The sequence below is a fragment of the Rhagoletis pomonella genome, unplaced genomic scaffold (genome assembly GCF_013731165.1).
Source record: "Rhagoletis pomonella isolate Grant_MI unplaced genomic scaffold, Rhpom_1.0 Rhpom_scaffold_00013, whole genome shotgun sequence".
In the NCBI taxonomy this organism is placed as follows: Eukaryota; Metazoa; Arthropoda; class Insecta; order Diptera; family Tephritidae; genus Rhagoletis; species Rhagoletis pomonella.
This window is the reverse complement of record NW_023458567.1, coordinates 8,455,254-8,482,420: the sequence shown is the minus strand read 5'-3', so window position 1 is coordinate 8,482,420 and position 27,167 is coordinate 8,455,254. Positions and strand designations below refer to the sequence as shown.

General features: G+C 33.6%; 1 protein-coding gene and 1 long non-coding RNA gene across 3 annotated transcripts in view; both read right to left on the bottom strand.

Annotated features, from left to right (window-relative positions):
• The window catches only part of LOC118748719 (insulin-like growth factor 2 mRNA-binding protein 1), a 69,734-nt gene extending 52,851 nt beyond the window's left edge, over positions 1-16,883 (bottom strand). For both annotated transcript variants that reach the window (XM_036483366.1, XM_036483369.1), the window contains exon 1: positions 16,700-16,883. In XM_036483366.1, coding sequence (XP_036339259.1) covers positions 16,700-16,812 — 113 coding nt within the window. In that variant the 5' untranslated portion in view covers positions 16,813-16,883. The remainder of the gene's footprint in view (positions 1-16,699) is intronic.
• An 82-nt stretch (positions 16,884-16,965) lies between these two features.
• LOC118748720 lies at positions 16,966-23,656 on the bottom strand. The gene is made up of 2 exons (XR_004994078.1): positions 23,125-23,656; positions 16,966-17,174 (listed from the first exon to the last, which is right to left on the bottom strand). It is a non-coding gene; the product is annotated as an uncharacterized LOC118748720 (long non-coding RNA).
• Positions 23,657-27,167: the final 3,511 nt, after the last annotated feature.

Sequence of the window (27,167 nt, the reverse complement as noted above, 5' to 3'; positions counted from 1 at the left end):
AAATTCGTACCGAAAAACAAGATCCGCACATACATACATATGTACATATGTATATGCATAGAAACAGGATAAGTAAATTCGTATTTGGGATGGATGCTGCAGTGAGTGCATCAGAAATAATTCAAGGTTAGAATTTTGTACCTTTCGTTTTGTACTGCTAATTTTTTTCTTCAATAAATTTCGGCAATAGAAGCTACTAGTATAAAGAAACTGAAGACCGTGTGGATGGGTACATTTGTTTGTATGAGACGTCGTGCATGCGGGGATTACACACACATACACACGGAGGCTCATGCATACATATGTATGTATTTATTATAGGTATAATGAAGGCGTGTTAGCGAATGCTGCCGAATTTTGTTGCTCAGGTAGCGAGGATATGTGTTGTGGCATTTAGAAAGCAGCGGCTTAGTGGTATTGTATTTAGTAGAGGTGCATTCTTCAATGCAGATGGGTAAGCTACGGTATTTTTTTTTTTCTAAGAAACACTTATCCGGTTTACTATTCATTTATGTATGTATGTATTTTCAAAAGTCAGGCGACATCAATCGTATCTTAAAAATTAACACATTAAAGACTCAAAATTGCGTTATCCTGCTAAGTAAATTATTATCCGGGTACTCGAAACTATATCATGTTTGAACATTTTTATCCGGAAATAAAATCACGCTTCTTAAAAAACTGCTATCCGTTTACAAACACTTTTATCCGCTCTCTCAAAACTAACTATTAGTGAACAATTTTTACAGACTTTACCTATTTCATGCCTCTAATTCATTATCCGGCTACAAAAATTTGTATCCGTGCTCTCAAAACTAAGTAGCGGTAAAAAAAATTACATCGTTTACTTATTTAATGCTACAAATTCGCTATCCATCTACGTGTAATTTCATCCAAACAATAAATAATTACAAAAAAAAAATAATTATTTTACAATTTTTCTTAAAAGAGAAAAGTATCACTGGCATTCGAAAGTATTTCGCAATGTAAATTTTTAACATATTTAATTGCTAAAATCCATTACCCGTAAACCTTTAGCTGAACATTTTAAATTATCGAACAGCGCAAAGTATTTGCGTTTAAATGACTTTCGTATTTTCAAACCCGTACACACCCAAATTTTATCCGTACATACATAGCTTCTTACTTTAATAAATAAAATCTACTTCTAAAGCTCTTTTATAATTTTTGACTAAGAATTTAATTTTTGTATCTACTTTAAAAGTTTGTATAATAGACTTTCCACTGTTTCGTAAAAAAATTGTTTTTTTTTCGCAAATATTTGACAATGCAAATATATTATACGCATACATTTTCGAATGTTTTCTTTCCAAAAACACCGAAAGTATCTCGTGCTAAAAATTGTTGATTTTCATAAGCCTTTTTGCGTTTATCCGGATGAATAAAATTTTATCCGTGTATGCATATGGTTGCTGTATAAACGAAATACTGATCTTTCGAGCTATTTAACAATTTTTACTTGGGCATTGTTTTGTCCGTGAGCGAAAATTTTTATCCGAGTACTGGCACGTGTTCCATAGCAAGAAAATTTTTCTTGTATAACGACTTTCATCATTCAAGTCTTCCTTCAAAATACCTTGTACTTAAAAGTTTTTATTTTCATACTCCTTTGCTTTTATCCGGATGGATAAAATTTTATCCGTGTATGCAAGTGACTGCTGTATAAATGAAATATGACTATTTTGCGCTGTTTCACGTTTTCTAACTAGGAAAATTGTTTATCCGCGGGTGAAAATTTTTATCCGAGTGCTTGAAAGTGTGTCCTAGCAAATATTTTTGATTGTTTGAAGTATGTTATTGTGAAAATGCTTTTTTCGGATATAGGAACGTTTATCCATACATTCAATGTGTTGCTGGAATAATAAAATTATACCCTTTAAGATTACGATGTTTTCTTAAATTAATTTATCCGGTGGCTTAGAACCTTATCTAAAGCACATTTTGATTGTTTCTTGTAACTGCTTAAATGACTCCTAAATGTCAATATCGTTGCATAATCTTTAGTTTGAAAACCTTAATAAAAAACCCCTCCCCCCAAGCAATATCATAATGTAGACCACGTCACTGCCCATAACGTAGTGTTGTTTAAAGTGGTTCATAAACTGGTGTTGCTAAGTGAAGGTAGCAGATGTAGCGTTTGTAGTCAAAAAAGCAGGAGCAGCGTACATATTCCAGAACGAAAATCCGTGAATTGGACAGTAAGTGCGAGCCAAAGAGCAGAATGAAATAAAATTTGTAAGTTGACGAAGCGAAAAGCGATAACTACAAACAACATGGGTATGCATGTGTGTGCCTGTAGAAGAAGTCGCCCGAACACAGATTTGTTGTTCTTAGGTTTATGGTGTGGACAAGACAGGACGCAGTGATGTGGCGCAGACAAGATTATGCGCGATGAATGAATGAAAACGTTGATGGTAGCAAACAAATCCACTGAATGTAGATACGGAAGTTTCTGAGTGCGCGCGCGCACATACACGTTTAGGAAAAAGAGGAGGCAGCGTAAGAGCGGATAAAAAAGGTATATGGATTATGCTATGTAGCTGGTGTGCTAGCAAAGCGGGAAAGGTCACGTACAGTCCGAGTACGCATACAAATTCATAACGTGTTCAATTCACACAAAAACAAAATACTTTTGATAATTACAAATTTTTCTAAGCCTTTTCTTAACTGAAGCACTGTCACAATGAAACATCAAACGTTTGGTAAGCGGAAATTTTAACCGCCAAGTGCTTTTGTTTCTTTGTAAGTGGGTGTTTACGCCGGTGTTTCCTGCTAGTCGCGGTGCAAAACAATCTCAACACGATGTAGTACGTATATTTATACACGAAACTGCTGCTACCTGATGAGCAGTAATAAAACTCGCGCCAAAAATGTTGCATCCACTGTTAGCCGCTGCTTAATCTCGTTTATTCGTTAAAATGACAATGAGTCAGCACTAGAATCCTTTTCTCGTAAACAAAAACGACAAACAGCTCATAAATTGAGGCACCTACTACACGTTGGAAAGACTAAAATTACAGCAATCACTTGCCCGGCTTATGAAAAATGCAGTCGTGTAAACAAAGCATCATTAGTACATTACGCAATCTGCAAACATCTATTATCCGGCTTCCAAAAAGTGTTATCCACTTACTAAAAATTGTCTGATAGCAGAAAATGCACGTGTTTGAGGGCCCATGCTCTTTATCCGACTTTGGAAAGTTTTATCCAAACATCACTGTAGTATTAATATGATGAAATACTATTTGTCGAGCGCGGCCACACACTTTTTATCCGCCTGTGTAAAACTTTATCCAAGTATCAATAAAAGTAATATTCCTCTTATTAATTTCCTTTAATCCCAAGCGGAGCATAGCGCATCTACTACGCTTGCGCGCCATCTGTTTCCGTTTATGGCAATCACTTTAAGTTCTTTCCAGCTTCGTCTCTCGATCGACGGCTATTTTCCACGTTTCGCGGGGTCTACCGGGTGGCCTGGCGCTGCCGATTAGGGCATTCCATGCTAAGTTTCGCTTCTCCACATCCATTTCTGTCTCCGAATTCAGATGGCAAGGCGCTCTAAGTTAGCTTTTCTGAGCAGCTACTCATTTGAGATTGTTTTAGGCCAAACAATTCAGTGCATTATTCCGAGACATCTGTTTACGAAAAGTTGCAGGCGGCTGGTTATTGCAGTATTGTCTTTCTAGGTGGAACTGCAATACAGCAGTATCGAGAGCACATTGGACTATTTAAGCAGGTACTCAGATTTTTCTTTCTCAATAGCGTGTACATTATACCAAAGACAGCCATGGCTTTCCTTACTTTGTGATCAGCGAATTCGTCAGTGCCACTACTTCGCTAGCCAGGCATGTGGAACTTCTTTTCCATATAGCGGTATTATCCATTTTAGACATATCAGAAAGACGATGCGCCAAAAGACATAAGTCGTCAGCATAGTCAATGTACTGCATTGGACCACCGAAAAAAGGTAGTGCAGAGGATAGTATATGCAGCCTGTGAACTTCGATGGTCTGAGACCGCTTTTCTTTGTGCTGTAAACGACACCTAGCTCCGTCGTACGCATATTTAATAACAGCGACGATTTTTGCGGGTATTCCTCTATGGCGTAGGACTGCTCAAAGGCACTCTCTATCAACATTATCAAAAGCCTTTTCCTAAGAGTCTCAACTGTGTTTGCATGGTTTATGCAGGAGAAAAGCGCGCGGAAACCCGCCTAAAAGTTGTCGATAATCCAATATCTGTAGGTGGTCCTTTATGCGCTCCAGGATTACCTCCGCAATTAATTTGCCACCTCAGACAAAATGCAAATACCACGCCACCTACCACAGCCCCTCAGGTCGCCCTTTCTCAGAAATTTAGATAATAATGCTATCATTACACTAATTTGGAAAGCAGCCGATATCCCAGGCAATGCTAATGAGTGAATGTAACAATTCTGCGGCGAAGTTCGGACAAACTTTGAAAAACTCCGTATTTTTGAGTGAGTGTTAAAAATAAGCTCGACTTTGTTTTGCTCAATATTTCCTTAGAAAATTTGATAACGCAGAGTCTAGCAGCTTGGTTCTATAAGCATAATCCGGAAACTAAACATCAGTCAATGGTATGGAACTTACAAGGAGCAAGTCCGGCTGAAAACCCCGACAACAAAAGTCCTATGTCTCGTTCCCAGTTCCTCACACTTGTTTTGTGGGGCTGCGCTATGGATTTTACAGACATACAAAAAAAAATGTCGGAGTTCGGGGATCAGACTATATTTTCCTTGCATATTTGTGCATCCGTTTTGCTTCACCACGTCAGGATTTTTCCTAACCTCAAAAATAGCCATGTTTTTTGAGGTTAGGGCTGAACCCAGACCCGTTAGACCGATACCGACGCCTTTTTGTGTAAATGCTTTAGTGGATTTTCAATTTCAATCGCATCGAACCATTTAGCGGAGTGAGTTTCGGCTCGGTTTTGGCATTTCAAAATAGAAACGGTTCGTTTCGTGGTTCATTTCCGGGTCCGAAAAGAGCGACGGTTCGGTTCAAAACCAGTTTGTAGTCTTGATTCTAAATGTATGTTGGCCCAGTTGGCTACCTCCCGAAATGTTCTCTGCTGCATTGCTAAGGCGTAGTGGGTAAAAAAAACTCAGGCTCAACTGTTTTATTTTCAATTGGCCTCAGCGTGTTTGTGTGCCTTATTAAACTTCGAAAATTGCTTAGTCGCTTGCAACGTCATTCAAGAAGAAGCAGTTTAGCTACATACATACATACATACATACTACTTACGGCCAGCTGCTTGCTTCAATTAACGCTTACTTTTCTAACGTTTCATTGAATGTTTGATTTTAATTTTCGGTCGAAACGAAACTCGTTTTGTCATTGCTCGCTTTTGAGCCGCGTCAGCAGCAGTTAACCGCGTAGACGCTGCTGTTGACGTGCTTTTGCACTCCACGTACATACACGCATACATACATGTGTTTGTGTGTATGCTCAAAAGCTTTTGTATTTCAAAGTTAGCCAAAAATAAATTATTTTGGTGGTTTTGTTTTTCGGTTGACGTTTTTGCATATTTTATGCGTTTGTTGCGGCTTCTTTTTAACGTTACTCGTATTTGCTGGCATTTGCGCAGTTATGTTGCTGCAGGTTTTCGTTTTTTTTTTCGTTTGGCTCATAGCTTTTGGAATGCGTTCAACGAGCTTCGCAATTCCAATAAGCTTAGCTAATCTCGTATTTTATTATTGTTTAATAACAATGCTTATTGTCTGCAGCAGCAATTACTGGCATGACGAAGTAGCAGAAATTAATAATAATAAAAAAATGAACGTACGAATGTGCATTTGCATTTGTATGTTTTAAGCTAACAGTTGTGAGAAGATCGTCTTATTGGAGCTTAACCATTTGTGAAGGCTTATTTACTGTGCGACAGTCGAGGCAATTCAAAATTTCATAACGAAATTCCACTATTTGCTTCACTATGTAAATGTTCTTTAAAAATTTTTTGTTCTCTGACTGATATAAGCAGTTTAGGTTTAAGAAGATTAACTTTTTGCCGAAAATACACCGATGACGCCTTAAAATATGTTATCCGGCTAGAAAATTTTCATACTAGCAATTGAAATCTTGAAATCGCCGCATAATATTGATTGCTTAAACCGCCACACATTTTTCGTACTAAAAAAATTTTATCCGGTTATCCGAAATATTATCCGCGCAGTAAAAAATTTTAATTCTTTTACATTTTGAAACACTTATTCGATGAGGAATTTCACTGCCTATTTTAAACAATCAGATCATTTTTTATCCGGCTATGAAAATGTTATCCAAATACTAAAAATTTACACATATCAGAGATTTAGGATTCCTTTTAGGGTTCAAGCCTCTTATTCCGTGCAACATCCTATCCTACTTTCTACTGGCCAAGCGCTTTAATTTGACACCCCAGTTTTGAAAATCCAGCGAACCGTTGAGGTCTTATGTCATGGACAAAACATCCATTTGCATATTATATATACAATAGATTATATACATATACACATATAGATTAAATGTATGTACATAAGGAATACTGTGTACAAATCTCCCACGCCAATATTTAATGACTTTTAAATAATATGGCTTTTAAGTTAAAGCGTGCGAGTAAATGTGGTGCTACGGGGCGTATACGTTACATACGCAACTACGGGTATACATACGGTGACCATATTAACCAACGTAAAATAAAGGACATTTTTTTTCAAAATGATTTGGGAATACGTACATACAACTTGTATGATAAAAGTACCTTACCCATATCGTAATTTAAATCAAGCATTTACCAGTTAATTATATTATTTAATTGTCCAATTTCCAATGCTCTAGCGAAAAATGAAGCCAAATCCTTTTTCAAGGACTTCGACGAAGCCAGCGCACAGTGGTTCGAAATTGGAACTTAATGTTTATAATCCACTGGAGTCTTAATTTTTCAACCAATTTTTACTAAAAAGCAAAGAAAAAGATTTATTTTGGTGAACATTTTTTTATAACATTTAAAATTTTTTTTTTGTGTATTTTTTTTTTTTGTTTTGAGGTAACCATTCAATTGTTTTCAACTAGTTTTTGTTATGAAACATTTATTAACTGGAACAGGAGAATACATTTTCTTCAAAATTGCTACTTTTTCTGCAGTTTGCACAAAAAAATTTATTATGATCAAATGAAAATTCAAAAATCAGGCTCAACTGGTCTCTTGCAAATATTGTAAGCTTTCATAAAAAAAAATAAATATTAATCAAATGAAGTGAAAAATGAAGGCTCCAATGAATTACGAACACTAAATGCCAGTTTTGAACCACTGTGCAACAGGGGGTTTATTGTTCTCTTTCAGTGAAACTGGAAACTCAGCGTGCAACACGATCCTGAGCACAACTTTCCCTGTGCTTTATAGATTGTACAAAGATAACCGATTAAATAGAAACCCTCAAGTGGGACGCGAAACAAACTGGGGAAGGTTTTCATTTTATAAGGGACATTTTCATTTTTCATATTCTGCGTTTAAAAGTTTACCTCTGAAAAATGCAGAGCCGATTTAAAGAACAGTTTAAGAAATAAAGGACAAAAGGCGTCCTTTATTTTGAAAAAAACTTATAAAGGACAGGGTGCTAAAATAAAGGACTGTCCTTTAAAATAAAGGACGGATGGTCACCGTAGGTATACATATGAGATTGAGTGGTTATTTTTACTTTTTTAGTATATGTTTTTTTAGGGCAAATGAAAGAGACACGTATTTTTTGTTTTGCTGAGTTAAGAGCATCTGAAAATTTTAGGGCAAAGTGTGGTTTTAGAGAAAAACGGCTGACATTTTTTTTTTTGTAATCTTACTAGTTTTTTCAAAAATGCTCTACATTTGCATAGGTGGAAATTTGAAAAATTTTGAAAATTAACCAAATGGCGGCCATTTTTGGAAAAATCAAAAGACTAAATTTTCGCAATACATCATTTTTTATTTTCTTGAAAATTTGTTTGTGGTTACTAGAAAAAAACGGGAGTTTTTTCCAATAGGTTAGAGATCCGCTAAATCGCCTCGAAAGTTCGAAGAATTTTTTTTCTGAAAATAAGAACATCCTAGTTTTGAGCCGAAAATAATAGAACTTAAATTGGAAATCTTTGGTTTAAAATTGTTTGATCCCAAAATTTGTTTAGCACGAAAGTTTTTAACTTTACATTTGACAAAAAATATTTGAAATCAAGAAAGCAATATTTCTTTAACACCAAATGACTTTTCATTTGAGTTGCTTTTCAATTCCAAAAAGCCAACAATTAAAAAAATTTTCAATTTAAAATTGCAAAATTTCCTAACAAAACTGTGTTCTCTTATGACCTTATTTATAAAAAATAAAATAGGTTTGAAGAACTTTATAAAGTGATATTTTCATACAAATTTTCGATTTGTAAAGCAGTTAAAATCTTCTTTATTTTTTATGAATTTGGGTGTTAAATTTTAACAGCTTCACCATTTTCTCAAATAGCTTTTAAAATTTATCTGCCCTTTAAACGCAAATTTTGATCTGATAAAATGTGTGTGAATCGCAGATAAATTTCATCAGCAACTCGTCTTTCTCAAGTAAAAGACGAAAATATTGATTTCCCAAAAATTACTATTTAAGTAATGGCTAATACTAATACATTTTTAGGGCATTTTTTGCTCAGTATATTTGTTATATGTTAATTACAAAAAAAGTTATTTCAATGGATAGTTTATTAAAACCAAAATTCTCAAGCTTCGTACATTTTATTTCTCATAATTTAAAAAATTTACCATTGATTTCTTAAAAAACTAATATTTTCCCCTAAATAATTAAGTATAGTTTGAAACAAAAAAAATATACATATATAAAAAAACAAGTTTTGATATTATGAAATTTTGGAGTTATAAACATTTTTAACTCACAAATTTTTATATTTTAAAAACTACATATTGCGGGTGAAAAAATGTTGCCTTCAAGAAAATTTTTCTGTATGAAAACATTGGTTTTTTAAGTTTTCAATTTCTAAATAAAATGAATTTTTCTGCAAGTTAAAAAATTTGTTTAAAAAAAATATATATATATTTCAATGAAAGTATTTTCTGAAGACCTCACGCTGGTTTAAGCACCTACATACATATTAACTTAAAAAATTTAAGAAAAACGAAAATTTAAATTCAATTTTTTTTTTGTAATATGTAGTTATAAAATTTAAATTACAAAAAATTATTAAATCTAAAGAAAATCATTTTCTATAATTATTTTCTATTTATCTAAATGTTTACTACTTTTCTTAACTTTTAATTTCCTTAATTTTTCAGCACTCTCGACAACCTGTCACCCAAAAATTTATTTTGCTGTCACAAAAAAATATATATTTCAATAAAATTCTTGCTGAAATTTATTTTACTAAAAATTTTTTTTCTGAAACCCCTTTTCAAAATTTTCACCTATGCAAACATAGAGCATCAAAAACAATTCTACAATCAAGAAACCGAATTGAAAAAAATTTATTTTTGAAAACACTAGCAAGATTAAAAAAAAAAAATTGTCAGCCGTTTTTCTATAAAAACACACTTTGTCCTAAAATTTTCAGATGCTCGTAACTCAGCGAATTTTTTTTTCGCAAAACAAAATTTGGCTTTGAATTATGCAGGCGCCAGAAGTGTATGAATTCAACAACAAGTACGAGCAGTTAACTGTTGTACTTATACATAAATGTGAAATGTTATTAGCATCTCATCAGCGGTGAAATATGTATGTATGTATGTTTTTTTTTTTTTACTTTTATTATTACTTTATTTTTGAAGTGAGTTAGGCAGCTTTTTTTTCTTGTGCAGTGTATTTGCGCTTCAACTAATTTGACTGTCAATCAAAAGTGCAATTCATACAGCTAATTTTTTAACATTACATAATCGATGGGAATCAAATGATACACAACGCAAAAATTTGGAAGGGCGAGCGCGAAGTTTAGGCAAAGAATAAGATGCCCCTCGAAAAAGTTGAAGAGATAAGCAGCAATGAAAAGAAAAAAGATCGCAGTTCTCATTTTTGTTTTTGTAATGTTGAGGCATATTTTTGAAACAGTATAACCCTTGCTAACAAGGCAAGACAACAACAATAAACAAGCGACCAAAAAAAAACACACACAAATAGTTAGCTAAGGATGCGAACAAACTGTGATTTTTTTCATTAGCTGAAAAAAGGATAAAAAGTAACAACGGCATGTCAAAAATTCGGGGGGACGCACATGCCTACATACATACATACAACCGTGTGTGTGTGTGTGTGTGTGTGTGTGCACGTAGATGTCATGTGAAGCGCAACTGTAACTCATTTGCACAGAAATAAACGCACAACATGGCTGGTGTCAAAGGAGCAAATCACATGCCCGAAAAACTGTAGGTTGAAAAAAACCCAAGCGAAAGGATACAACTAACACTGATAGGGAAGTAGTCAGTCCGCTTTATATTGACTTGCCATTTGCTGTTTGCTGAAGAAACAGTTTGAGCAGGGCTTTTGCATTACGGATGAGTTTTGAGGAGCTGCGCATCTCAGCTGGCTACGCAAGCGCAGGAGCACACGTGCAAAAAAAAAAAAACTTGGAGGTAAAAAAATATCGAAATAAGAACAACACACAAAGCCAGCGGCAAGGAAGAAGCCGACGAAGCATGTGACGAGTAGCTGCTGGCTGTGGTGTAGCTTTCCTGCCGCCTCAGTCATCATTGTTGTTGTTGTTGACAAAACGCATGGAAGGCGCGCGGGAATGCGCTTCTAACTAAGTAAATTTAGAAGTGTGTTGTGTTTAGAGTGGGGCCAGGTGCCAGGGGCAGAGGCAGAGGCAGAGGACAGTGGACAGCGAGCAGGAAGGATATCAGGACACATCACAACCACTGGTATGGCTAATGTTGACCAAACTGTGAGAGACAAATTGCCGGTGAAGCAACATGCAAATGAACACGCTACCACGCACACATACATATACATGTGCATATATCACAAATGCGCATGTGTGTATGTGCATTTATACGTATAAAGCAAAATGCCTTGAGAAGCGTTGAATGAAGTGCTTTTGAAGCAGCAATAACTTGGGTAGAGAAGAGGCGTGCGGTGTGCGGTGGGATGACAGGAAGCGCCACAGGAAGAAGGCTGCGAGGAGGATGGCTGATGACCAGGCAGATTATGTTGACGATTGTTAAGCATGAATAAAATTGTATGATGTATGTAGATATGGGCGAAGGTGTGTGTGTGTGTGTGTGTAAGAAATTGCTGATTGCTAAGCAAACCATCAAAAAATGGTGCTGTTGTTGGTGGTGGCGGCGACGCAGGGCAAACGGAGGTAGGCTTGATTTGAGCGAGCTTGTTTGACGCGCCAAGTGAAAAATGTGGCAGCAACAACAAAAAAATCCACCATGGCACCAGCACACAAAAATTAGTAGACAGTTTTTGGGTATTCAAAAGGTGTACAATACATATACATATATGTACATACATACACATATTTGCATAAATATGCATGCATGAAAAAAAATAAGGTTGTCTTTGGCAGAAAACAACAGCAGCGCATAACATGGGAAACTAGTTCACAAGAAGGCACAAAGCGCACATGCAGCTAAAAAACACACACACACACAAACAAACAAACACGTTTAAAATTTTGAAAATGACAAGAAAATTGAAGATGCGCGCCTTAGAAATGTATACACGTTAGGGTGCAGCACCAACAAAAAAGTTGCGGCTTTTCCACCGAAATTTTTTAAATTTACTAAATCGTCGATGCCTTTGCAAAACCGCAAATCGACACTGAAATTGCAACTGGCGCGTAACTATTTTTCCATTGTTTTTTAATATCTCCTACCTATCACAACTGCGGCCAGGGATTTGGCAGGAATTGCCGGCAGTACTAATATTTGTAATAATTGCTGTAACTTTAAAGAAAATTTATTGTATATTTTTAATATAAGTATATATATATATATATTTTTGATTTTACACGATATGCATAGGGAAAGCCAAGAAAAATGCCTTCCTAAAAACTTTCTCTGGATTTTAGCTATTGTGGAAGTTGCCAAATTTTTTATTTACTCTTGTAAAAATGAAGTATCTTTATTTTAAAAGAGTATTTTTCATTTTAAATATATGAATACATTTTTTGCTATTTTGTTTTTTTTTTTTAAATATGGTTTGAAAATATGGCTAATAAAAATTAAATTAAATTTGGATAAATTTAAAAGAAAAGTTAGAAGCTTTTATTTTTTTTTTTTTTGGAAAGTGAAAAGATAATCATTTCACTAAAAACAGTTTTTGGTGAAACGATCGTCATATATATTTATTACTTAACAATAGATTTTGTGTGGACTCACAGACCAACATCAATAGCTATGAGTCTTTTTTTAAGCACAGTAGTTAAGGGTTAGGACTTCCGCCAAAATACATCGGCAAATTATTAAGACTTACGTGAGCTAGAGCGATTTGAAAATACCTACAAAAATCTCATTGCTTTGCTTCCATTGATACAATTTTTAAATATTTTTATGTAGACCTTTTCGGTTAATTTTTAGAAATTTTTTAATTATTTATTTAAAAGAAACTAGATTTTCGTTTGGCTCCAGCTCACGTAAATCTTAATAATTTTCCGTAATATTTTGGGCCGAAGTCCTGAAATAAAATACATTTTATAATTCCTATACTGCAGATTTTTTGTTTTGTATAAAGAGTGATGCAACCTAATGTACATATATACATATGTAGTATGTATGAACCTTCAATATTGCCTAACTTTTGTGAAACAATTTCATACAGAAAATTAAGCAATTCCCCCTTCAAGGAAAAAGTGGGAAAAAACCGTAAATAAATAATTAAAAAACAAACACACGTCCTAGCATATATTTCTGCGTTTTCTAATCAAGTAACCGAAAAAAGACAAAAACATCAACGTAAAAGGCATATCTACTCTTTCCTTCAACTCGTATCTGCTTCAAAGCTTAGCAATAATTTTGGCAATTCTTCCTGTCTTTTCTGTCGTGTTATTATGCGCGCATTTGTGGTTGTGGCAGCAGAAAAAAATAAAAAATAAAATTTATGATTTTTTCACATCATTTTGGCGTTTGATGAAATGCCAACACAATTACAAGCATTAGCTGTGCTTCCGCAACCCTTTTCTAGTGCGCTTTCATTGCGCTAAGCAGCTAACATTTGATAAGATATCACGCAGGCCTTGCTTGGGAGGCAGAAAGTAAGCGAGGATATACCCCTTTTCATGTCAGTGTAATTGTATCCTTTTTTTTTAATATTTTTTGTGTATTTTTTGGTGATTGAATTGCATACCTAAGCGCTAACATATGTACATAGCATTAACTCAATTCAATTAACACTTATTCAAAGCATTGAAAAGCAATGCAGCAAATAAAATTATAAAAAAATTTAATTGCCACATTTTTGGTACGAAAAAACCTTTTTTGAGATTGCAGATCATTTATCAATTTAAACATTTACAAAACCATCGTAACGAAAAAGCACACTGCACTTAAATATCTGTTATCCGTGTGCAAATGCTTTTATCCGCACTGCTAAAACATGCTCAAAATTCGAAAAAAAAAACAGTTTCTTTGCTGCTTTAAACCATAAAACCTTATATCCGGCCAAGTAAAATTTTATCCTAGCAACACATACATATTTAATTAAAACTACAACGTTATCTTAAATCAAATAAAGCGCTAAAATCTGTTATCTGTTATCTGGCTGAAAAAATTTAAAACCCATCGTAGTGAAAATAGCATGCTGAACCTTCAAATCCATTATCCGGGTGCCGAACTCGTTATCCGTGTCTTCAAAGGTTTCTCACAATTTAAAACCTAATTTTATGCTAATTCCAACTACAAAATCTTTTATCCGTCTATGTAAGGCTCTATCCAAGAAACAGATAGTTTCATGAACAACGAAAAGCTACTATTTTAGCGCTTTGCCACCGCATAACGCACTAAACTCGGTTATCCCGCTAAAAGAACTTGTATCATTTTAACAGAATATAAAACCATTATTGTGGAATTAGTATGCTAAATCTAAAAAACTTTTATCCGGGGTCCAAATTTTGTATGCGTCAAAAATTTCTGAAATTTTAAAACCAATTTTTATTCTACTTTCAACTGCAAAACCTTTTATCCGGCTATGTGAATTTATATCCCAGCAACAGATTACATTTACAACGAAACCCGTCGAATAAAGCACTGAACTCGGTTATCTGGTTGCAAGGACATGTATCCGATGTATTAATTTTTTTCGTAATTTAAAATCAGTATTCTTTGCAAATTTTTGTCTTGCAAATCACTTTCTGACAGTTTATAAACAGGTTCTATGCTGCTTTAAGCCCTACATCTTTTTATCCGACAATGTAAAATTATATGCATGTGTACATATGTACGATTAAAACATAGAAACACGATAATTTTAGGTCCTTTTCATAGAATCAAGCGCAAAAATCTGTTATCCACCTGCAAGCACTTGTATCCAAGTTATAAGATTTTTTCGTAATTTAAAATCGTTATTCTGCATTCATTTTGTAGTTCAAATTGCCTATCCGCAAATGCAAATGCAAATAGTATCCACACACGAATATAGTTTTTATACTATAAATAAAATACTATTATTTCCGCACATTGCTAGCGAATAAAGCACCAGATCTGTTATCCGCCTGCAAAATCTTTCACCCGGAAAATCGAAACTTTCGCGTATTTTATGTTACTTTTCGTCTTTTACTTTTAATATAACACCAAGAAAATATCAATGAAACAGAAACTGTTGTATTAAAAAGGATAAAGCAATAAAATCTGTTTTTCAACTGCAAATTTTTGTATCCCGTGGTTTAGGATAAATAAGTTTTTGGCATATGTATGGGAGCTTGTATGAACATTTTCATTCTCCAAATTCCTTATCCGGCTCAAAAAACTTTATCCGTATATGCGAACAATACATATAATGATCAAATATTACTTTAGTGACACTATAATCCATCTTTTTCATGGATTTTTTTTTTATCCGTATGCATAATACTTAATTTAATTTCTTTAAAATGCTTCTAAAACGAAACGGATTTGTTAAGTGAAGATAAGACATTATCCATAAGGTCGAAAACTGTTTTGCCCCTGGATAAGGTTGTTCTCTACATTTTTCACTCTTAAAATATCTTATCCATCTTGGTAAACTTTTATCCGAATATGCGGATAAGGGTAGCAATAAGGAAAACCTTCTGGTGTGGTACTTGCAATCTTTTGAGTACGAAATGTGTTTATCCGGTCGCATGTTCCCATAGAAAAAACTTCGAAAAAGAAAAGAAATACAATTTATTCTACATTTTTCACACTTCCAATTGTTTTGTTCAAATTCAATTCACACTTCAAAACTCGTATCCATCTCAGTTAAATTACTGAACATATGGAGAACGTTAAAAATGATGTAATAATATTTTTATCCGGTTGCATAATAATGAATGAAATCCAAAAGAGAAACAACTTTTAGCTATGAAATCCTTTTTTTAAGTCACGAATGTGTTATCCGTGCTCATATCAATATCATTTTGCCTACGAATGTGTAGCGCGTGTAATTTAATGTGATTATGTTCAACTTAAGGTATTGTTTTGGGAGCAAAAAAACAAAAATAATTTGCTATCAAAATTGCGTTGCTCTAACTGTACTTCTAATAGTAGTTGCAACGCATGCACACGCCTCTGTACCTAGGCAAATCTGTGTCTACATATGAGAAAGAGTGGTGATTTTTTGCTAGTTTCTGTATCCTCATACTGTTCTTTGGCGCATTTTTTCTTCCCCCATCACATAATGTTCGTCTATTATTTACTGCTTGCTGTCTTGATTTTTCAGCTATTTTGAGAGATTTCTTATGCATGCGTGGCATGTTTGTATGGTTGAATGTGTTTTTTGTATGCATGTGTGGGCTTGTCCTCGTGTATTTTGATATGCCTAATTTACTATTTGTGGCAGAAATTAGCTGGTATTTAGCAGACTTCCTTTCGCTTGATTCACAGCATTGTTTTTTTTTAGTTTTTTTTTCACATTTTCACTTTTTTTTCTGCCTCGCTGTCATTAGATCCTTCGACAACCCTCATTTCTAAACAACAAGGGGTAAAATATGTTATTCTTTGTCATACACATCCGTTCATAAGGATCAACTTAAAAAAAAATAAAAAATTACGCTACCCAGGAAGGCGGACACAGAGTTCCATTTGACATATTTCTGTATATTTTGATGGTAAACATAAGTAGATTTAGGCTCTAGAAACTATTAAAAGCAAATGTTTTCTATACAAGATTTTTTTTTTTTAATAATTTTGTAATAAAAATATTCAGATAACTTCTAAAATTTTTCAAATTTTAATAATTTTTTTTTGGATATTACCACCTCGTAGTCCTTAGCTAAGTATTTGGCTTTTATTTATAAAAAGCGCATATTTCTAAAAGCGTTTGCATAAGTGTTAAATTAAAATTAAAAATAAAGAATAAAAAAAAATTCCCACATAAAATAATTGCAATAAAACTAATTTCGGTTAGTGGCAACTACTTTCAAAGTTCGCTGAGTTTTTTTAAGGGTTAGTTGAATGGAAAATTTTAAGTTTACAAATTTTTTTATAAAAAGGTTATTTGTATTGCTATTCAAAAAAGGTTGAGTGTAGAAATATTAAATACCTTGAGGTGCCAGCACCTTCCAACGGCGGTCGATCCAAAGGCGGATCAAATATTTGTTCGCGATCTTCCTTTGACAATTCCAACTCGGCAAATTGATCCAATTCTGATGCCATTTTGTTTTTTTAGTTTTTTGCGTAGCTTTTTACTTTTGAATTTACAAAAATTAGAAACTTAAAATTTCTGTGCGTTTGGCAAAATTTTTGGAATGTTTTTGTTTTTCCTGGTGGATTTTTCTTGAAGTTTTTTGTTTTGTTTTATGTTTTCTCAATGCAAAATTTACTGAAGTCAACTTTTGTTAGATGCTTGCAAAACGTTTTAAATGCAAATCATAAAAATGGGTTTAATAATTTTGTTTAGTTTTGAATTGCCAATTTGCTGTTTTTGGTTTTCATTTAATTATTTTGTTTTTTGAAGTTTTTTGTATCCAATTGTTTTGTTCAAATTCAATGTTAAATGTCAATAATTTGCCAAAAACCTACAACGAAAAAAAGAAAAGAAAAATTAACAAAAACGTTGAATGAAAAAATTTATAAAAAAGCGAGTAGCTAGTACATAAAAATTTTAAATATGTACATAATAAATATGTACATCATATATTAAAATATTTTTTATCCACTATTTTTCCAATAATACCATAGAAGAGTGTAAAATAGCCTAGCAAAGAAGAAGCGCACCAACAGTAAAAGACTAGGCAAGTACCTAGCCACTTGTGGCGGGGTGAACGGGGTGCTGGGACGTGCCATAAAGTCTGGCAGCGCTTGTACGTTCGACGCGTTCACAATGGCAGTTTGCAAAATCACGTTCTTTTTTTTAAGCTTTTGTCGCGCTAATTAATTATCGATCAAAACAGGTTGACAGCTAAACAAAGATAATAATTAAATTTGTAAAATCTTTGGAATTCGCTAATGCTAATTTTCTATAGAGTAAATATGTATGTAAGCGCATGTGTGTGTGTGCGAGTATATGTGTTTGATAAAACAAGTCTTGGAGCTCTAAATTGACGAAGAAGCTATGTATTTTAAGCATGAAAAGGCGAGCTTAGATGTTTTCAGATATTTTTTAAGCGATTAGTTGCATCGACGTAGCTTATTTGACTGCCTAACATCTTATCCGTGAGTTAGATTTAGATGTGAGAGTATTGAGATCATTTCGGTAGCAGTAAAATGCCTTATCCGTCGTATACGGTTGCATATGTTTTTAACCGATGCATTTATTTGTTTCGTGAAGGACTGTTAAATTATAATTTTGCAAGCGATTGCATTGAAATGCTATATTCAAGTGCCGAACATGTTATCCGAAAGTAAAATTTTGTATCTATTGAAAATTTTTTAACATTGTTGAAGGAATGCAGCGACTAATCTTACTTATCCAGTTGCATATTATCTTATCCGAGCACTTTTTCTGTTTCCAAAGATTTTCATATCATAATTTTGTAAGATATTTATTTGAAATACCCCGACCGATTGCTTTTTAATTTATCCGTGCGTTGAAATAAGTTGTGCGGGGTATTTAACCCATAATTGTAGTAATAAAACGAGAAATATAATTTATCCATTTACATAAAATTTTTATCCGAGCGTTTAATCGAATCTCAAAAGATTTTGAAATCTTGGTTTTGCTAACGATTGCATTGAAATACCTCAACCGATTGCTTTACAGTTTATCCGATTGTTGAATTAAGTCTTATGGGGTATTTAAACCATCATTGTAGCCATAAAATTAGAAATCTATTTTATCAGCTGGCATATTATATTTATCCCAGCTTCCAATCGAATCTTAAGAGATTTTGATGTCATGGCTTTTCTAACGGTTACATTGAAATACCTAACCCGACCGCTTTCCAACTTATCCGAGTGTTGAATTAAGTCTTATAGGGCATTAAAACCATTTATCCGCTTGATTAAAGCTTTTATCCGAGCGCTCATTCGAGTCTTAAAAGATTTGGAAATCTTAGTTTTGGTAGCGATTGCTCTGAAATACCGCAACCAATTGGTATTCATCTCCTCCTAGTGTTCAAATAGTAATTATTTTCCATTTAAGATATTTTCTCAGTGACGCATTCCACATAATCATCAACACTATTTATCCGACAAGGTATGAACTTAGACGAATGTTTATTTACGTAAGCAAGGGGTACCTAAACTAGTGTTTCTTCAGGCCATCGAAACTTTTTTCATTCAAAATTTTTTTTTTATCCAGCGTTGCTGAAAGCCAGCTATTAGCACAAAAATGGTTTTTTATATTGCTCCCATCTATTGTTGTCTGAAATTAGGTTACTCGGAAAAAACTGCTTTATCCGTACGGGTTTATACCTTTTAAAATGCACAATCAAAGGCTTAAACTACGAGAAAAGACTCGTTTCTTTTTCCGGTAGATCTTTGACTACGGATAATAAGACCACTCAATGTAATTGTCATGGATATTAATAATTCTCAGCGTCCAACAAAAAGGATTCTCCCAAACGCGTTATCCGTAAGTAAAGTAAAACCATTATAAAATTTTTGATGGCTTTCAATGAACAAATGTGTTATCCGCACTTATGTAATAACTATATATTATAACCACTTGCCGGGCAATTGCGTCTTAGACTCGAAGGCCTTCAAAACCTGTGATTTAACACAAAAAATAAACAACTGAGTGTATCAGCTTCTAACGGTTTCTTTACGACAAGCGTAAAGATCAAAGCAAACGATTGGAATTCAAAAATGAATGAATTAATGCAATCGAAAAAAATGCAAATTAGAAACAAAAAGGAATCAGAAAAACAATACAACCAATGTATTGGTATGCAACAGGTTAAAAAAAATTTAGCGAGAAAAAGACATGAACATCTGAGGTTGTTAAAAGCTTTTTTCAATGTAACTTTCTCCCATTGTATTTAGAAACAAGCACACCTTTAAGCAACAAATGACATCATAAGCTTCTTCCTAGCTCATTGATATCCGATTTCATACCCTGGAATGTATGTACATATGTATGTATGTATCTGCATATGTAACAGGACAACGGGCAAGTTATACGCATGCGCTATAAACATAAATAGTCGCTAATTTAGTTTGAATAAAAATTATATTCACCAATCAATCGAGGTTAGAATATGCGTGCCTATGTGTGTGGACCTCTATGAAGTCATTAGCATAATTGTTGGTTTTTTCTTATGAATTGTTTTTATTTTTATTTTTTTTTAATGTGACGCTCATAGTTTATAAAATCATAGAATTGAGGCGGACAAAGCGATAAAAAACTAGTCAAATTGGAGGTCTGCAGAAATGGTGCGGAAGGTAAAAATGACATTTTTACATTTCGAAGATAATGTCTCCATTGAAGTCTAGAAATAGTCAGGATAAACTGGAAGGGCTGAAACTCTCTCGAATTTTGTTGCTGAAATCTAATGGAAACTAGCGAATTATTTAAACTGCGCTAAGACTAAAGCGAGCGAGTGAGCTCACAAGCACATGGATATCGGTCACTAGCTCTCGTTTCGGAGTTAGCCGAAAGAACACCATTTCCACTGAAGCGAAAAGGTAAATGGATTGCACAGCTATTAGGTATAAAAGAATTAAAAAGAAAAAAATTGCAAGCTGAACCTCTTGAGTACGAAGTTGAGAAGGTCGCATTAGCTCCTTGGTTATGTAAGGGTGCATAGGTCTAACCGCGCGACCAGATTAGATCTATTGTGCTACCCAATTTCAAGTTTAGTTGTTTAACATACCCAGGAATTGCATAAGCTTCAGTTATAAAATCTGCACTGGGTTGACTGCTCTAAGCGTGTAGTCGTTTAAAAATCTGGCTCTACGATGAGATCGTTGGATCTTTTTCCTTTCAGCATGAGCGAAAGATGAGGTCGTTTCTCACTGAAGGAAAAGAACTTCTCTGAGTGATCGTGTCCTTCGACACCTCCCATTGACTAGCAGTGCAGGATTTGTTGGGACCAACGAATGTGCAGGCATATTGCCTGTTTTATAATACGTGGGGGTATGACTTCCTTCCCATTCAGGAAGTAACAAAGTAAGGTGTTGACAATTGCGCTGCAGAGCTCTCACTCTTCAGAGTTGTTGCGATGGAATACAAGTACCTCGGGGCATTACTAAGACCTGGCGTTATCTTCATTCGAGCGCCTACTGCTGCACAAAGAACTAGTTTTATTTTAAGCATTCAGCGTAAATGATCGCCCCGCATATCGATCGACTGTGATAAGCCGGCATGTTGGAGAGCATAAGATTAACCTATTGAAAAGCCTATGGATAACATGTACATTAACGAAACATATGTAAGTAAGATGCAAAATTGAAAGTATCATAGCGTTTTTCTCCTCGCCGACGATGCCAGAATATTCAAATTTGGAAAGAACCTCCGATCGGATGTGAATAATTCTGAAAATTGAGCTGAATAAAGACTGCGCATGATGGATTGATAATTTGCATAAGTTTTACAACGATATAGACAAAGTCTTTGTGTTCTCTTGGACTTGTCTTCGACTGGCGTGTTTTGTTGGACTCGGCCAGAAACGCTTAGGCCAATCAAAAAGCAGAAAGACTAGCAACTTTATAAACAGCTGAGGAGCATATGCTGAGATAATTATACCTAATTAGCTGTCATGGTAGAGGCTTGAGATGATACTGAGCTTGTTTCTATGGACTATATGGGTTTCAGTTGACAATGATAAGCTATGACTCCCTTCAGTGGATTGGCAATAACAAACCATGCCTTGAAATCATTCGAACAGCTGGGGTTTGTTCAGAATTTAAGTATCGCTAGAATTCTATGGATTCCAGTCAGAAAGTAAGCACTTCACACTCCCACCAGTGGATTCCATGAAGGCAGTAGCCAGTTTACGCTCGAAACGTAACGATAACCGCGATTTGTTTAGTGTATTAGAGCTCTATAAACCACTTCGACTATGTGGTTTCGAGTTGGAGAGTGAGCAGTAAAGACTGCCAAACAGCTGGGGTTTTTAAAGTGTAAGAGTTCTTTAGAGCGTTTATGGGTGACCAGAGCAACCTAGCCAATTTGCCAAGATTTGTGCTTTGCTTAGCTTACTAAACATCCATCCGAACCAAAGGCACCTGCAACGACGGCTGAAGCTTTAAGTACTCGTTTGAATATGTGTGCTATGTGGCAGGAACTTCAGCTTTAAGTACATATTTGATCACCTTTGGACTACTCTTAGGTCAGTAGTACCGAACCCTTTGGATTTCAAGATTTTCGTCCATGGCCCGCTGAGCCGAGTTCAGGGGCAGACCGCATCTGGACAAAGCAGCAGTTAGCTTCTCAGCTATGCAGCTTTGACGCCGCGGAATCCTGATGCGAACTTCGCTAGAGGCGTCCCCTGACCATGCGTTGGGTTCTTAATTAGAAAAAATACGGCACCTTCTCAGAAACTAAGATTATGGTATGCCTACCTGTCCAATTTTCTTGCATGTATATGTGAATAGGTTTATACGGAGTTGGTTCTAATGATTAGACTCCGCTTAGTCCACTTTTGAGGGAAAGATTCTTCCGCACCCAGAACTCGGTAGAAATGATCGGTCCCTGCCGAGATACGTATACATATTTGAAGTTTGTCGCCAGATGTTTTATGACTTAAAACTCCTCGAGGGAAGGTTTCCCGTGTGCCAGGGCTAAATAATTATACTCAAAACTTGTACATATTGAAGCTTAAATTCGATATTTCTGGTAAATTAAAAAAAAAAGAGTAAAAATGATCACACAAAAACGCGGTATGTACAAATATAACAAAGAATAAAGATGTGCAGTAGAGCTGATAACGGAAAGATCTGCCAGCAAGTTAAGCAATGTCGGAGAAGGGGGAAGAGGATATGAAAAAACGCAATCAAAAGAACAAACCCACACACACACAAACCAACCTAATGAACAAATTATACGGTGAGGGGTAAACGCATGTTGCCAAAAATGCACCTCTACATTAGTAAAAGCGCATGAAAGCACGCAAAAAGTAGCAGACGAAAGAGTGACTGAGTGAGTTAGTGAGAGACATGGAAGGTGAGAGTTATTAGAGTGGTGAGTCGGCGGGTATGGCAAATCAACAAACTTATGGAAAGATTGTCGTCCAGTCAGTCAGACTGACAGACTGGCTAATACTACAACGCAAATGTGCATATGTGGCTTTGTGTGTGTGTGTGTGTGTGTGTGTGTGTGTGTTAGGACGTGAAGTGGAGTGGCTTAGGAGGGCGCTAAGCACACTGTGTGAATGCAAAGCAAAGTTTGCAAAAGGGGCGAGGGACGACAAATTAAGCTAGGCAAAAATACAATAAGCAAAATGTCTTTGCGCGCACAAACACACACACACACACAAACTTGCACACCGCAATAATGCCAAACAAATTTTTTTGGCAGTTTTTTACACACTTACATATGTACTTATGCATGTACGTATGTTTGCACATATGTATATATGTACGTACGGTCGTTTCCGTGCCGCGACTGCTGCTGTTGCTGGTATTTTTCAGCTTTTGATTGCTCTCACGTCGCTGACGCTGCGTATGCTTTCTGCTTTTGCATTGGCTTTGGTTGCTTGGCTACTGCTACTACTACTGTTGATTGCTGCCTTCGCCGCCTGTTGTTGTTGTTGTTGTTGTTCTAGTTGCTCTTATTGTTGTTGCAGTTGCTTTTGCTTTTGCCTTTGCCTTTACTTTGCGTTTACCTTTGCTATGCGTGGCAGTTGCTGCTATTACTCTTATTGTTGTTGTCGTTTTTGTTGTTGCTGCTATTTGCTTGCCTGCTTGCTTGCTTGCTTAATTTTTTTTTTCTTTTGCACTGCAGTTGGAAACTTTCCGTCGTAGGCACTTTTTGAACCAAATAACAAAAAAGATTTGCGAAAATTTACTGCGAACTTTTTTACCACTTTGGTGCTTTTGTAGACCAATTTTTTCTTCTTCGAATTTCTTAAAATTTGTTTTAAGCAAAAACGTGTCCAAAATTTATGCAAATTTTCAATTGTAACAATTTTGTATAGGTATTTGCAATTTTTGCGCACAAAAAATGTCACTGGTATTTTTAATTTTTTTATTTTTGTTGAGTTTTAGCGAAATGGAAGAAATGTTACAAACTTTTTGTTGGAATTTTTATGTCGTTTTGGAACATTTGACATTTATGTTTGCTTGAGTTTGACTATGTCCAAAGATCAAAAAAAAAATTCAAGGGAAAAAATGATGATAAAAAAGCGGCTGTGTGAAGATAAAAAATTAAAATTTTTATTAAGAAAAAATACTTAAATAAAAAATATATGTACACACATATATGCACGTGTGTGTGTGTACATACATATGTACATATGTACATATTTATATATCTTTGATTTTTTTCGAGCACTGTTGAAGATTTTGTTACTTCTTTTGCTTGTTACGTGTCTGATTTTCGGCAAAATGATGTCAGCCGGCTATGCTGGCCTTTTCGTCGATTTTTTTCGCGTGTCTTTGCTAAGTAAGTATGTAGCCTAGCTAGGCAAAGAAAATTGCTTTGGTAGAGTTCCGTTTGTTGTTGGGGTGTTACGCACTTTGAGTGGCAAATTTTCGCAATTGCTAAACGACTATTTAGATTTTTTATTTGGCTGCTTTTAATTAAAAAATTAAATTTTATAGTGAATTTATGGTTTATTGCTAATTTTACACGATTCGGATTTAAAATTTCCTAATGGTTAATTGATTACAACTTTATTCAAAGTTAAAAAATTTATAAAATTATGAAATTAAAAGAAAAAGAATTGTTAAATATTGCGGTATTCATAATTTCAATAATTTAAAACAATTCTTCGAAATTTAAATTTAGTCCTTAATTTAAGTTCCTTTTGATTTTTGAACAAGTTAAATTTAAACGTAGTCCTTAATTTTAGTTGCCTTTGATTTTTGAATAAGAAATTATTAGTTAAAAATTTAAGTTAAAAAAAAAAAATATTTTATCAAAATTTTGAAAATAATGGAAATAAAGAAATAAGAGTTATATATTTTTAAATTTTGAATTGAAAACTATATAAACCGAACTAATGACTGCAGAGCCGATTCTAATTATCAAAACATTCGGATTTACGAGTGCTTCAGAATATGAAAGTTTATTAAAGAAAACAAAATTTTTAATAAAAAATCAAACATTTAATTTATTGTAAAATGACATAATGCAAGTACTTAAAAAAAAATATTAAAATTTTTTGTCCAAATTTTATAATTTAAAATTTCGAGTTAACAATTTTTCGTAGGTTTTAGTGATGTTGAATTTTCTGCACAGAAAGGCTTTCAATTAAAAACTACTTCGGTATATATTTTTTGATTTGATTTTGAAAATTATGAGATTCAAGAAATATGAGTTTAATAACTTATGATTTTAGTAATTTTTAAAAATTTTAACAAAATTTCTATTTTGAAAAATTGTCTTTTATTTTAGTAATTTGCGATTTCATATAGAAAATGTTTTACAAAATTAAAAACAATTTGACTATTTCTTGTTAAAAATTATATTTTTGTTAGGTTTTTGTAATAGTTTCTTGACTGGTTTGTTTTAATGGTTTTCTTTTAAATATGTTTGTTGACTTAAATCATATTTTAATAGCATTTGGCCAGGTAATTTTTTTTGTTTGCTGAAAAAATTTTTATTTTGTTAATTAAAAAATATTTTGTACAAATGTGGTTAATTTTGTTTTTATTTTTTTTGGTATTAAGATTTCTTCACTTTATCTGATTGCCGTTGAAACTTTTTTTTTATTTTAATAGTTGAATTTTCGCGTTTTAAATTTTTATGTGTGTATGTACATACATACATATGTATTTATATTTATTTATTTTTTACTTTTTGATTGATAAAAGTACTTTTTTCGACTATTTTAGCGGGAAATATATTTTAGTTTTTATTTAAGTTTCGCAATTTTCAAATAATTTAAATACTTACATACATGTATAAGCGAGGCTATTTATTTTTACTTGTATAAGCGAGGTTATTTATTTAAATTTCTTCAAATCAGATTAAATACTTTATGTGATTTTTTATTTTAATTTTATTTATCATATTTTAATTACTATATTTTTCTCATATATATTTTTTAATTTTATCTATTAAATTGTTACTTTAATCTATTAAACTTTATTTTATTTTGTACTTGGTTTGTGTTAAATTGTATTTAGGGTTTATAAGTAAATTTTTTTTTCGAATCTTTTTAAATTTAGCTTAATTTTTTTAAATTTTTATTCGAATTTTATAATTTCAACGTACTAAGTTTTTTTTTAAATTAATTTTCAAATGTTTTTAATGTAGTCTATTTTAATTTTATGTTATTTTACTTTACTTAAATCAATTAAATTTTAGTTTATAGTTTGTACTTTGATTTCTTTCCATTTTAAAACATTTTTTGCATACATATGTATATGTAAATAGTTTTAGTTATATTTAATTTGAATTTGATAATTTTAAGTAATAAAATTTAATTTAATATCTTATTTTTGTTGTTGTTTTTTTCTTATGTTATTTTATGTAGATATTTTTCTGTATTTTACTAATTTTTAGTCCATTTTAAATTTGCTTAACTGTAATTATTTCATTTTTTGTGTATTTTTATTTTACTATTTTTTGAATGTTACTTATTTATTTTTTATATCTATTTTTTAGCACTTCTTTCTAAGTTCTCCCAGTTTTCAAACAAAAAATTTCCAATTTTCTTTGCAACTTTTTTTTCTACTAAAATAAACACACTTCCAATCTATAAAGTTGCATTGCTTAGTGGCACAGTTCTCCTTTTGTTGCTGCTCTTTCGTTTAATTCACAGTGTTTTAATAACGTCGAAATTGTACTTAAAAATATAATCACAAAAGTAGTATCTATTATTTTTATGAAGCACTCTGCACTTGTCTGTTAAACATATGTTTCGTCACTTTGCAATTAATTAATTAATTTTTTGTGTTTGCATTTTTAAAGATTTTTTTTTTCTTTTTAACAATTTTTGCAGTGTCGTTTTTTGTGTGTATATATATATATATATTTTTTTTTTTTAACAACAAACGAATTAAAAATAGCGTATCGCGCCGCACAACACACACTCGCTCTCCGCTTTGTCGTCGATGGCTGGCGTTCGGCAAAAAAAAAAATAAAAATTAAAAGCACACACTCGTGGCGCAACAACGGCGGTGGGTAGTAGTGAGTACTAGGTATGTAACTACATACATACATATCCATATGTACACATTTAAAAAGTCCAAAAAAAAGGTGAAAATGTTTGCTTTTGTCTCTCGACTGTCCGACTGTCTGTGTACTACCTCTGCCACTGATTGACTGACTGCCGCTTCGTTTGTCCGGCGGTCTGATATGGACTTGGTCTAGGTCTTGGTCTTGGTCTTGGTCTCGGTCGCCGTTGCCGTCTGAATTTTGGTCTCAAACTTCTACTTGCACTGACTTGCGCACTCCGGCTCGTCGTCTTCTCCGTTGCTTACGGTTAGGAACGTTTTCAGACACTGACTGGACGGTCGGC